At 32.7% G+C, this 12,437-nt stretch overlaps 1 protein-coding gene across 2 annotated transcripts; it reads right to left on the bottom strand.

Annotated features, from left to right (window-relative positions):
* Nucleotides 1-1,583: 1,583 nt before the first annotated feature.
* On the bottom strand, nt 1,584-11,766 carry LOC132697357 (sodium/potassium-transporting ATPase subunit beta-2). 2 transcript variants are annotated; one of them, XM_060662793.1, is made up of 6 exons: nt 11,435-11,766; nt 5,115-5,372; nt 4,493-4,646; nt 4,301-4,439; nt 2,215-2,389; nt 1,584-2,116 (listed from the first exon to the last, which is right to left on the bottom strand). In XM_060662793.1, the coding sequence occupies exons 1-6, from the start codon at nt 11,613-11,615 to the stop codon at nt 2,013-2,015; spliced, it is 1,011 nt and encodes a 336-aa protein (XP_060518776.1). In that variant the 5' UTR covers nt 11,616-11,766; the 3' UTR covers nt 1,584-2,012. The 2 variants fall into 2 exon arrangements, with proteins under 2 accessions (XP_060518776.1, XP_060518777.1); XM_060662794.1 differs by lacking the exon at nt 11,435-11,766 and adding an exon at nt 6,949-7,207.
* Nucleotides 11,767-12,437: the final 671 nt, after the last annotated feature.

Below are 12,437 nucleotides of genomic sequence, written 5' to 3'. Positions count from 1 at the left end.
AGAAAACAAGTGAAAATATTTCCGCAACGTATTTTTGATGGATTCCATAGAAATATTTTTCCATTTTCTGAACTGCAGAACATTTTACGATTGAAAACAAGTACTTTCGCTTCTGACTTCAACCTCGCTCCATTTTCTTTCAAAGTTCCTTTCTTTTTTATGTGTCTTCCTCATTACGCTAGTATCATTAAGGGAGGAGGGGGTTGTTGTTGTGGTTCATTTAGTATCGATTTACGATTCTGAGCAGACGTAAGTTTTATATTGAGCACGGTGGAGGCATCTAGTAAAGGGTATGTTAAATATATACTCTATCCAACTTAAAAAGCTATTTTTTAGTCGCGTGGGTTTCTGTAATGGAGAATAAGATATAAGAGTAAGGGGAAAGTACCTATAACAACCAAATGTATGATTTGTTTAAGGTTCCGGTTTAGTGTGCTTATTTGGTTAGTTTGTTTTTGTTCCATTAAATCCGAAGCGAAATGCAACAACAACAAACTAACCAAAGCTCACCAAGGTTGGGTAGAATGCATAATATACCGGTAGGTACCTGTGTTAATTGATATATAAATGTATAGGTACGTAGGTATGTATTTGATAATAACTACGAGATAATCAGTAATGTCTTAGAGAAAATGAACAGTACTAGGATGGTAGGTATTAATTTTTCAAAGAAACTTCCAGAGACTACTGTAATACTTTTTACAAAATTTCTGGATTCCTCCTGCGTCGGAGTCGAACTTGCTCAGTTTTCAGTTTCAGTCAAGCTCTGAAGAAGTCAACAGGATTAATGCCGAAATGTTTGCAAGTACAACTCAGCAACAACCGACGCAGTACGAATCCAGAAGTTTTGTAAAAACTCTTTAAAAACTGTGTTTCATACTTACATAGTATACAGAATATGTCAAAGAGTAATAGGTATACAGCGTGTTTCCCAAGTTGGAACTTCAGTTCTCAGCTCATAGGACCCGTTAATAACAAACATTTTTTATTGTCCTGAAAATATTTTCAAGTTGATTGTTAATGAACGTGGTTTCTGTACTATTTTGGATGTTTACCTAGTCTATAATTTTTAATTAGTCCCTAGTTACCGTTTCAGCGGTAGAGTCCAAGGTCACTAGCAGCTTTTGGGGTTTCAAATGAAGAAAATTGTTGTTAGTCGATTTTATTTTATCAAATTCTGCATTTCTTTTACATCAACTTGAGATCGGGTTTTATAGAAAACGATACATAAATACAAATACGGAGTTTCCGATTTTTTTTATTTAAAGTAATAAAATCATATGTTTCAAAACTTAATTCCTGTTTATGTTTTTTTGTCTCTATCCCAAACATGTGCACTAATTTATTAATTTATCAATTTATAGCTCTTTTTTACCAAAATTTAAAGTTTTTTCTCCATACATTGTTTGATAAAGTATCGATTGGTAAGCCGAACGCTGTCGTATAAAAGCATTGGTCTCTCCAAAGTCTATCAATAAGCTGAAGGACATAAAAAAATGTATTTGGGTGAAAACCCTTTTAAGGACCCCACATATATCGGGTCTTATGCTGATTAATTCTGAAATAAAATCCTAATATGTTTTTGAAAAAATATATTGAACTGGCAGGTCATCCTTATTACATCAGTACAAAACAAAAACAAAACAGTATATACATCTGTTGAGTATGTACTACAAAAAATTGTGTTAATTGTATTTATAAATAAACGACTATTACCATTATAATACAATTTACAAATCAGCAGTACCGCATTAGATGTGTTGTGATTAAATTTTTCCCTATCAATCTTAATTATATAGCAAAATTTCCTTTCCTAATTTCTGGGAGATCTTTAATTATACTTTTACTTTTAATAATGCATTTTATAGAATGTGTAAAATTACATCTGGTTGAATTTAAAAAAAATATATATGTGAACAAAATAAATAACCAAATTTAAAATAGTAAGAGCATTTGTATCCGGGAGAGCTATAATCGATGGTTTCCTATGTCAGCATTGTTAGAAACCCAAGTTAATCGATTAAGAGCTCAAAGTGTACAGAACCGATTTTATCTGTCCGACTGTATCGGATGTTTTTGGCCCACGCTCTGCATTCCACGTTGATTACGATTCCGGCTGCAACGAAAACGATTTATAATAATAATTAGGTGTCAATTTTTACCATAATCAGGAAGCGGGTTACTCTTTACTCCAAAATGAATTACTACACTTACGAACGGGTCTTTCAAATCTCACAGCTACCAATGGGCTTAAATATCCCTCTTTGTTTAAGTAAGGGAAGTAATAGCCTGGAAATCCTTGGACTCCTTTGGGATAGTAAGTTATGCTGCCTATGTATTCCTTGTCGGCAGGCGTTTCACCTTCACAGGATACCCATACGTTTTTTCTCTGCGAACATGTTTTACAGGGTAAATCAAGTGGTTTTGTCATACTATTTTTTTCATAACTTTAACGTATTTATGTATTTTGAAATAAAATTCAGATAGCAGATATGTAAATAGTATAGTAGCCAGTGGAAGTTTCTTAAAAAAAAAGTATAGCTAATACGTGCTTGGTTAAAACATATGTTTTTCTTTTTATCTATCGTAATTTCGGAAATGCATTTGGCATCAAAAGCAAGTGTTTTTCTAGATAAACCACATGGAGACATCAGTAATTTTTTTATAAAAATTGAAATACATCGAATTCTACCTAACTGTAACAATCAAGTGTTAATTATTAAGTCAGTTCTATACTAGGTAAGTGCTGAAATTACGTTAATTAAAATTTGTTCTAGTAACGAACCGCAAAATATATTAACAACAATAGTCCTATTTAATTTTTCAAAGAAACATCCACATTAATACTACTTACAAAACTTCTGGATTCCTCCTGCGTTGGTTTTTGTTGAGTCAAAATTGCTTACGTTTCGCCTGTCAGAACTTAACGGAAACTGACTCGCATTTTACTCTGTACCTGTTTTTATATTTTTTGAGGGGGGGAGGACATCGTCTCGGATGTCTGATTCCCATATTAGTGATTCTATAGATTTTCGGATTTTTCACCGATAGATGAATTGATTACATTCATATCCAAAAATCTCTCAACATCTTCGATCCATTAAATACAAGGTTCTATTTGAGATGCCAGGGGTTTACAGCATTCCATCAATATGTGACAAAGAATACATCGGAAAGATCGACGAAAAATATCAACTAGGCTCATTATAATTAAAGAGCCTTAAGACTAAGACAAATAAACTCATCATCAATTGCCGAACACAATCGCGAAACCGGACATAAAATTTTATTCGATGAAACTAAAATTCTTGCATGTAATCGATTCTTCTACCAACGAAAAATCCAAGAATCTATAGAAATCTATAAGCAACCTAACAATAACTGCGGCTCAGGTATTTACCTTTCACCAAAATGGGAATTAGTCATCAGAGACGGTGTTTATGCCCCTCATTTAGTTCCGCCCCCGTCAAACAATATAAAAGCAGGTACAGAGTAAAATGCGAGTCAGTTTCGGATAAGATCTAGCAGTCGAAACGTTAGCAAATTTGACTCAATAAAAACCAACGCAGGAGGAATCCAGAAGTTTTGTAAATAGTAATATTATAATTTATTTTACCCTTTTCTTTAGTTAAAAGTCACACGTTTTGAACAGAATTTTTTAACGTATTAACTAGTATTATTCTGTAATGTTCTGCATATTGCAGTTTTGTCATAGATTTTCCAAACCAGCAAAGCAACTGGCGATCATATTAATCACTTTTTGATTCGATGCAACTATTTTGTGTTTGATAGATATCAGTTTGGAAGACGCTTTAACAACAATAAAGTGCACTCAAGCGCTTTTATTTTTTTTAAAAATATGTAATACTTATACTAAAGACTTTTTTAACCAAGTCTTGCATTTTATCGATTTTTTGTTAAAAAAAAACAATATTAAAATATTTTTCTTTTAAAATTACGCGCTAATTGAAGGTTGTTAATTTTTCATGAATTAATAACGTTAAGGAACAACAAGGAACACTTTGTATAATTAGCAACCCTCAGATGAAAACTCAAAATCTCCAGACCTATTAGTTTTTTTTTAGCTTCTAAACGTTATTATCAACGACAAGAATGCTGAATTTTTGCTGTTTCTCCAAAATTTCCAAACTCTCATCTTGCACCGTTATAACGATCTTTTGGTTAAAATACGTTTCAACTTAATTAGTGATTTGGTAGGGGGCGTGAGGCAAGATAAAAATAAACAAAAAATTGGTGGAACTCGCACACATTTTTTAACGTGGGTAATGTGAAATCTTACCATATTTGTGTTATTTATACTCAAAATATGTTCTCTAAGTTGTTTCGGCATTTCAACTGGTAATTCTTCGTTTGTCAGGTAATATTCGGGCGTCCAACCGTAAATCCTGTTCAATTTTAGAAATATACACGGCGAATTTCTACAAATAAATAAATCGACGATACTTTTCCGGCGATTATTTCCTAAACCCACCGATGATAGTCGAAATATTCGTCTTTGTTGCACTGACCCCACTCCCGCACGTCAACTTCGCAAACTTCGTCTTTTTCGGCCGATGGAAATTCCGAATGGGAACACGTCTTTATCTGGCCGTTGCCTTTGGCTATTTTGCTCGGGAAGTAGTAATCTAAAAGAACGCAATTGCATCGTTTTCAATTAAATTGCAATATAACCAAATGAGACCCGAAAAGTAATCAAAAAGCCAACAACATAAACAAAAGTTCTAAAAAGTGTGAAGGAAAAACGACTCTTCTCCCCACTCTTTGGTCAATACAAATATTCGTCAATTCTACAAACTCAAAATCTTGCAAGAACGATAGAACTCAGGAAAAAAATGCAAACATATTTAAAAAAAAAATTACATTCTTAAATATTAAAATTTTTATTAAAATTGTTTCTGTAAACTAGGAGTGAGATATCCCTAGACTGTCTGTTATTGAATGTTAGCATTTATATATTCTGAAGCAGCTGTTTTCTTATGTAATAATTATCAATTTAAGTAAATTGGTAAGTTAACTACAACTAGTGACTCCTGATCCGTCTTTTTGGGTCTCTGGATATTAGCTTCGTACATGTCGAGTAAGCATTTACATACTATCTAAAAATTCCAGCAGATTGTCTACCCAAGGCTGATAATTGGTTCGGTTAGAACCCTGAAACCAAATCAACGTGCTTTCAAAATTATTTTGCGGCATTGGTCGGAACCCCAGCCCCGGGTTGGTACCGATGAGCGACCTGTCCAGTTGCCATTTTGGGATCCTAGGGTTTAGGGTTTGGAAGAAAACCCACATGCAGATCGCGACCAATGCTGCTAACATTCCATAGAATACGAGGTAGAAGAGTCCAATTTTTGCTGGGGATAAAAAGACAGTTGGTTGCTTCTCAAATCTTAGATTAGTTTGGCTATATGTAAGGTAATGAAGAGTACTAATAATCTATACGGAATATATCATGGCGGGCTATAAAGTGTTCGTTATCATAATTGTTAACTTGCTAGCCATAATCCGCTGACCTAGGTAACTTATAGCATCAAATGGTTTTTGAAAATTCGTGCAGATATGCAGGATGAAATCAAGCGACATCTTTCCAACTCCTGGTTATTACAATATAAACATTTGTGTATTACTTAAATTAATTTATTTGATTGACTAATTGTAGCACACAATTACCATATCTTTTTCGTTAGGTGTTAAATAGGTATGAGCTGGAACTTATTGCACCTGACATGATATTTAAGGTTAGTTGATATTTATGTATCAATGGAGGATTCAACAAAATATTCCGATTTTAATTTTCAATTTTTTTCTATTTTCCTGATATAAAATAAACAACAGTACGGAAAAGCAGATGTGACAGTTATATATGTGAATTTGAACATCGGTCAGGGAGCCATATTGGATTGTAGGTATAGTTTAGAAAGTTGGTTAATTATAATCATTTATTTCAAATCATTCATATTTTTCAAAAAACTCGTAATATACTCGTAATACTTTGATTTCAATGAAAACTAATAATTAACCTGATTAAAAAAACTTAGACGCAAAAATTCTCTAATCTCGTTGGAAATGTATTAGAACAAAAAAAGAGTAAAAAAATATATAAAAATGTCCGGCCTGAAAATGTTCGAAATATTATGCGACGTGTTTGAATTTTTTTTATCCCCAATGATGTTGTCTAGTTGATTAAACAAATATCAAAATAAATTTTAGAAATTAGTTCGCGAGACAATTATCACAGTCTATGAAAATAAGTATCAAGACATTTTTTAAAATATTTAATTTAATATAATATAATATTTAATATAAAATCCATGGTGTGGTGGAATAATCGCTACTGGTCAAAAATTATTAAATTAAAAAAATCGTATACTATGTTCTATTTCTGAGTTACTGATGTTAAGAATGGAATTTGAAGTAATACAATATAGTACAATACATAGCATCAAGTAAGTATACCGACAATACTTATCACTACAAGAATAGATTAACTTTAAATTAAACTGACACTTTTCATGCAAACGCTGGTGGGTATTTTCCATTTGATTTCGTTGGAATAGAAAGTTTTGTGTACAGGGTGTTTAAAATGGAAGTGCTCCTTTTTAAAGATATATACTTTTGTATTGCCGATTCAAAACTTCAAGTAAAAAATACTTTCACGAATTTAGAATGCATTTGAACGCTACAGACTTATTAATGAAATTAAATTAAAAAACAAAACGAGTTTACTAACTAATAACGATACATATTTTCCACCACGCCTTTTTGGCGTTTTTAATAGCCACACCTTCTGCGAAGTAAAAAGTGCTTTGTTTTGGTTCAAATCATCAAGTACACTAAATCAAAATAAAAAAAAGTACGTCGCCCAATCGCGCGATGAAATCTCCAAATTTATCTAATCTGGTAAACACAAGAATGCTGCAATTTCTTTACCCCAACTGTCCGCTGATCTTCCCAGTACGGTTTTATCTTTGGGGTCATAAAGTTTCGTCCTATAGTAGTCTCTTCTTGAATAACTATTGTTTTTAGTCATCTTTTTTTTCACTAGTCACTACACTACACAAATAAACAAAAAAATATATATCTAAAACATTAAGTTCGTTTGAAACATATAGGTTAGTTTATTAAAAGAACGACGCTTTCGCTACGTAAACATTATTGTACAGGTAAAAGGCGAGGCTGAATGGCTCATCGCGATGTTGCCATATCCACGAAGGCGATTAGTCAACGGGTCAGTGACTGTAGTGGTCAGAATGTTGGTATCTATTTCGTTTCTATGGGAGATGCGAAGATGCAAGCGCATGGCACGCGAAGAATATACTGAAGTGAATTGACACAAATTTAACATTTTGATTAAAAGTAAATAAAAGCCCCTCTACTCTGACATTTACATAGAAAGCTTGATAAACCTAAACATGGCATAACACCTTACTAATCTAGAGGTCCCATCGCAGAATTTTCAGTTCAAAATTAAAAACTGGGATACATAAAAAGTATTCCTAAAAATCAAGTTGGCGTTGGGAAGGAATTCAAAAACTCCTTACGCTCCACTGTGTATAAAAAATCCACCTAGAACGGTGTTATGTTGATTGCCAAAACAAAAATTCCTATTTTGTATATTTATCCTGATTGAAATTGCGTAGGGTAACGTTTCATATTAAAAAAAAATAGATCGAGCCACTTCTAATTATTATAAATAAAATTATTTCTCTCATTACGTTGTTGAGGACGAGGATGGATCTAATTTTTGCACTCTGATTCTTGTAGTCTTAATTTTGTTATGGAATTATCGAATTCCCTTTTGAACAATTTTGAAAGTATTGATGACTTAATTTTTTATTTAATATTGGCAACCTTGCTAACTGCCCAACAATACACCTCTCGTGTGGACTTTTATTTTTGGAGTCCCCTTTGACCGTTGCATGTAAGGCTGCTTGCATATTCGATCCGTTTTATGGCGGGTTCTTTGGCAGCAACCGTAGACTTTTAGTATTTTCAGTATCGGTATGCCACAGGGTACCTTTGCAGGACCGACACTTGTTCAGTTGACTTAAGTCACTTTTAAAGTACACATTGGGTGACTAACATTTCGGCTATACGTAACACTAGGGACGAATGAAGTATATCTATTAGATTTACAAATCACTTTCGAATATTTTTTCTAAATTTTTTCAAGATAATATTAGAATCACTGGCTTTTAGGCTATGAAGACTTATTTTTGTTTATGAATGAAACTCCAACAATACATACGGTAGCAATATTCAAAAAACCGGGTAATATTTAAAATATATACATATTAATCAAAACTAACCAAAACATATATGGTTTTAAAACTTATTAATGCAAACGTAACTCTTGAATAGCAAGAAAAAATATTTTTCATGTTAATAACACAGGTATACAAAATTAAACTTTTTATTTATATTTATATAATTTTGGTAGGCTGATTTTAAAAATTCTATTCATTTATTTGTATCACGTAAGGTTTTTTTGCAAATATTTAAGATAATTTTTTTTTTATTCAGTAAAAATTGGAATCCTAATTCAAAAAAAGAGTGAAAAAAAACTTTACTCAGACTTTTTTGAGAGAAATCTTCGTCTTTTTGCCAGAAAGCGTCGTTGTTTGGACATTCGGTTGTGAGACATCCATCTGCCTGGCGAACTGTTCTATTTCCTTAATGTCCTGGTGAAACCTCTCTTCCTGTTATTCGCTAACTTCTCCAAGATTTTCAGGAAAATAGTTTAAGCTTGAAATAGGAAATGCACTCTTAAACTCATAATACAACCTAGACTATGAAAGTGTTGTAACATATTTCGAACAATACTTTCGTAGTTTTCGTCCTTTTTTTGGGGTCAACTAAGCTATCTCTTAATACGTTTTTTCTACCAGGTGCAAGAGGGATATTCTATTTGAGTCCAATGTCTATATCTTGTTCGACTATCCCACTCACAAATAAGGCGTAGAAATTTTGTATAACTCCCCTTTTGTCCTAGGAGTATGCGCAGCACTTTAATGTCACCACAAAGCATTCACCGATGTTCTTGGTAGTTTAATATCTTCCAAAAAAGTCCTAAATTTTCATACGTTTCTTTTAAATATACGGAATGTGCAATGGGAACCGAGGCCATTTGGTTACCCTTGTGCCTTTTAAACAGACACAATTTTTCTGTGGAAATCTCCAATTAAGTCATTTAATTCGCTCTGGTTAAACACTTCGGGCTCTCTGAAATCTGGTGTGAAATCTGAGTCATCTGGGTCGGAATTAGATTCCTCTGATTCTGACGATTTGACATTTTCTAGTTCTTTTGGGGTGGTAGGTATCGGTACATCTGCTCCATGAGGAACTGTTCAAATAGCAGAGTCAAGGTGGGGATACAGAATTTGTTTCTAATTTTTTCGGTGAATCCTTGAACATTACAAGAACAATAATAACAATCAACACTGTGATTCCTAAGCTCCAAATTGTGAAGTACAAAATGCGGGAAAACATTGTTAGACGAACAGGCCAGTACAACCAATTAAGCGAAGCGTAACCTTATAAAAGGGAATGATTATCACGTGTTAACCAAAACGGTGTCAAGTTCCCGACAGGGAAAACAATATCTTCTACAATTACATCTAGGAAGTAGCTCTAACCTCGAGTTGGCCGAATTATCGTCGGCTTGATTGAGTAAATACTAAATTGAGTGACGCACATCATGTGTTAGCTTCAACCAGTGGCTCGCTTGTTTTTCTACCAATTCACGTTAATATTTATATGTGTATATGGCCGAACAAAAATCCTGTGTTTATTTTTCGCCAGTAATATCTCGCTTGCTTACGTTTATTGCGAGGATGATATTTTCTTTTTCTTAACCTTTTCTCGTATGCTCGAGAAGCGGTTTCAATTGTTTCGGATGTCAGGTAATTACCATGTCTGGGTATATAATCGTATGTCGGCACATGGCAAAATCGGAGGATCCCATGACTCACTGCGTCTTCCTTTAACCGCAGCAATTTACGTAATTAAGTTGGTTTTCGTGGCGTTTAAATCTAATAAAATTGTAATACACTGAGCGAACTATTACGTATACATGTTGCACACAAGATAGAGCACTAAGAAAAATGAAATGATTTAAAAGGACTGCCTTGATTTTAGATTTTTTGGGTGATTTTTTGATTGAACCCAAATTGAACTTAAATTTTTTTCGTAGGTAAACATTAATTTTCAATTTTGCGATAGTTATAATTTATCAATTGGTATAATTGTAACCACTTTTCTGTGATAATTGAAATTATTTTACTGCCCATGGGTAAGTGAATAAACGAAGAGAAAAAACTTTTTCTAATATGTCATTTACCACTATATTAAGGTCCTGTGTTGTTGTTTTTTTGCTTTTATTAAACCTGATAAAAACGAATGAATTATTTCCCAGAACTCCTATACTTAATTGAAGGTAAAATTTAAGTATAATTAATGATTTTACCAATTTTTTGGCCTATTGTTTGTATGGGCTTGGGCAGTTATTTTCTGGATTTGTTTGAAAACCATAAGCGAGACCTAGTAGTTTAGTACATTTATAAAAGAATAACTTTTTAATTTTATAACAATGTTCTAATTTTGCGTTGACTAATAAAACATGCTTTTTAGATATTCGAAATGCCCACTTCAGTACGTCCCTTTTTTCTAAACGTTTTGTCATTTTTTTTTAATTTACGCTTGTATTTTTAAATTATTATTGATAATAAATACAATAAAATGTTTATTTACTTTTTAATTTGATTGCAGATGAAGTGGACAATCAAGAAGTTCATTTTGACTATTTACAACCATTTTTTTTACCGATATTGCATTCTTAGCCACTGATGCAAAGTTGGTCTATACGTCAGTAATGTAGGATTAGCAATTGGCAATTATGCATGCAATTTTTAATAATTCCTTTTTGTTTATCAACACCAACGGCTTGAACAAGGGTTTATGAAATTAAAAAATCAAAGATTTTTCTTAAGCGCTACTGTTAAAGTGTTTCAGCTATAAAGTTCGAGATTGATTTTGATAATCTTATGTTATTAACTAACTTTTGGCTCTCTTCTTACTTGACTGACAAGGAATTTAAACAAATCCAACCACATTGAAGTATGGACGAAGGGTGACCCTTTGCACCAGTGGCTGAAAATCCATTGACATAAAACAAAATTTGGTTGAATGAGCACGAATGAGCGTGTGAAAAGGAATTTCGATCTATTAACAAAAACCAATCTCGTCTTTTTTTTAATAATAAATTGTCTTAAACTTGTCTGATATTTATCACCATATATGGATTAAATAATTTATAACTAACTTATTTCAACTCATAAACGCGTTATTGATAAATCACATTGCATGACATTATTACCGTCTTTTTTTCGCCTTCATAGTTTTATATCGATTGACTTACACCAGCTGGACGCCGTCCTGCCCATAAAAGCTTTATTTTCCGAGTTCCACACAAACTTTTTGAACTTGTCCATAGACGTCATCCTCCTTTCCTGCAAATCCACAAAATATTTCGCCTGCTCCTCCAGCAACTCTTCCTGTCTGCTAAGCGACCTGATGGGCACCTTATTTTTCTTCGTCATTTTTGAATTTGTCGATTTGCAACTGACGACCGACCCGTAACGACTTTTTCGTAAAATTCAAGACGACGAGTGTAAAAGACGCTGTTAGATTTGTTAAATGGAAAAAAACCGGTAATTCAAACTGGTGCAGGGTAGATACGCTCGATAGTAGGTGGACTTGACAGGATATTAACAATTTGCTGTGTGAATACATCCATCCTTGTCAGCGGTACCAAAACATTTCGTTCAGTATGTATTTTTTAATGCCGTTGAATTGTCCAGGGTCTATAGTTGGTTGGATTCTTAGTCTAGATATGTTTTTAAATTATTGTAGTCAACTAAATCAACGGCTGCTTTTAGTAGTTGATTTTACTCTTTAATATCATCATTGTTAATTTTTTTAAGGTCCTACTAATCAATATTAAGTCTTTACCGCATGGCAAGTTCAAAAGAATAATGCAGCAATTTTTTTCATAATTTACGTATTTATTTAATGGTAATCCACTTTTGATGTTGTCTACTGACTTACTAATTGTTGTTTTGTGAAATGTACATGAATGATTAGTAAAGTTCGTTTATTCTAATTAAGAAAAAAAAAAGTTTTACATACGCGCGCCTATGAAAAAAAAATCAAATTTGAATAAAAGTTTGGAAAATATTCTTAATTTTAGAGAAATAATATCATAACTTTTTTTCTTTAAAAATATTGATTCGGAATCTGGCACGGACGTCACGGGTACAAATTAAAAAATATTTTGTACCAAAAAATGCCCTTTGTTGCTATTTTTTTTTATCAAATTTGATAAAAAATCTAAAGTAATATTAAAATTACAAAAAAAACTC

The sequence above is a fragment of the Cylas formicarius genome, unplaced genomic scaffold, assembly GCF_029955315.1.
Source record: "Cylas formicarius isolate icCylForm1 unplaced genomic scaffold, icCylForm1.1 PGA_scaffold_1__22_contigs__length_36826433, whole genome shotgun sequence".
Lineage (NCBI taxonomy): Eukaryota > Metazoa > Arthropoda > Insecta > Coleoptera > Brentidae > Cylas > Cylas formicarius.
Note: the sequence above shows the minus strand (reverse complement) of the source record. Positions and strands in the feature narration are given on the sequence as shown.

Coding starts and splice junctions, on each gene's coding strand:
- LOC132697357 (XM_060662793.1), bottom strand. CDS start 11,615: ATGACGAAGAAAAATAAGGTGCCCATCAGGTCGCTTAGCAGACAGGAA. Junction 5,373..11,434: donor CAGGACGGCGTCCAGCTGGT/GTAAGTCAATCG, acceptor TTTTATCCCCAG/CAAAAATTGGACTCTTCTAC. Junction 2,390..4,300: donor GTATAAATAACACAAATATG/GTAAGATTTCAC, acceptor ACATGTTCGCAG/AGAAAAAACGTATGGGTATC.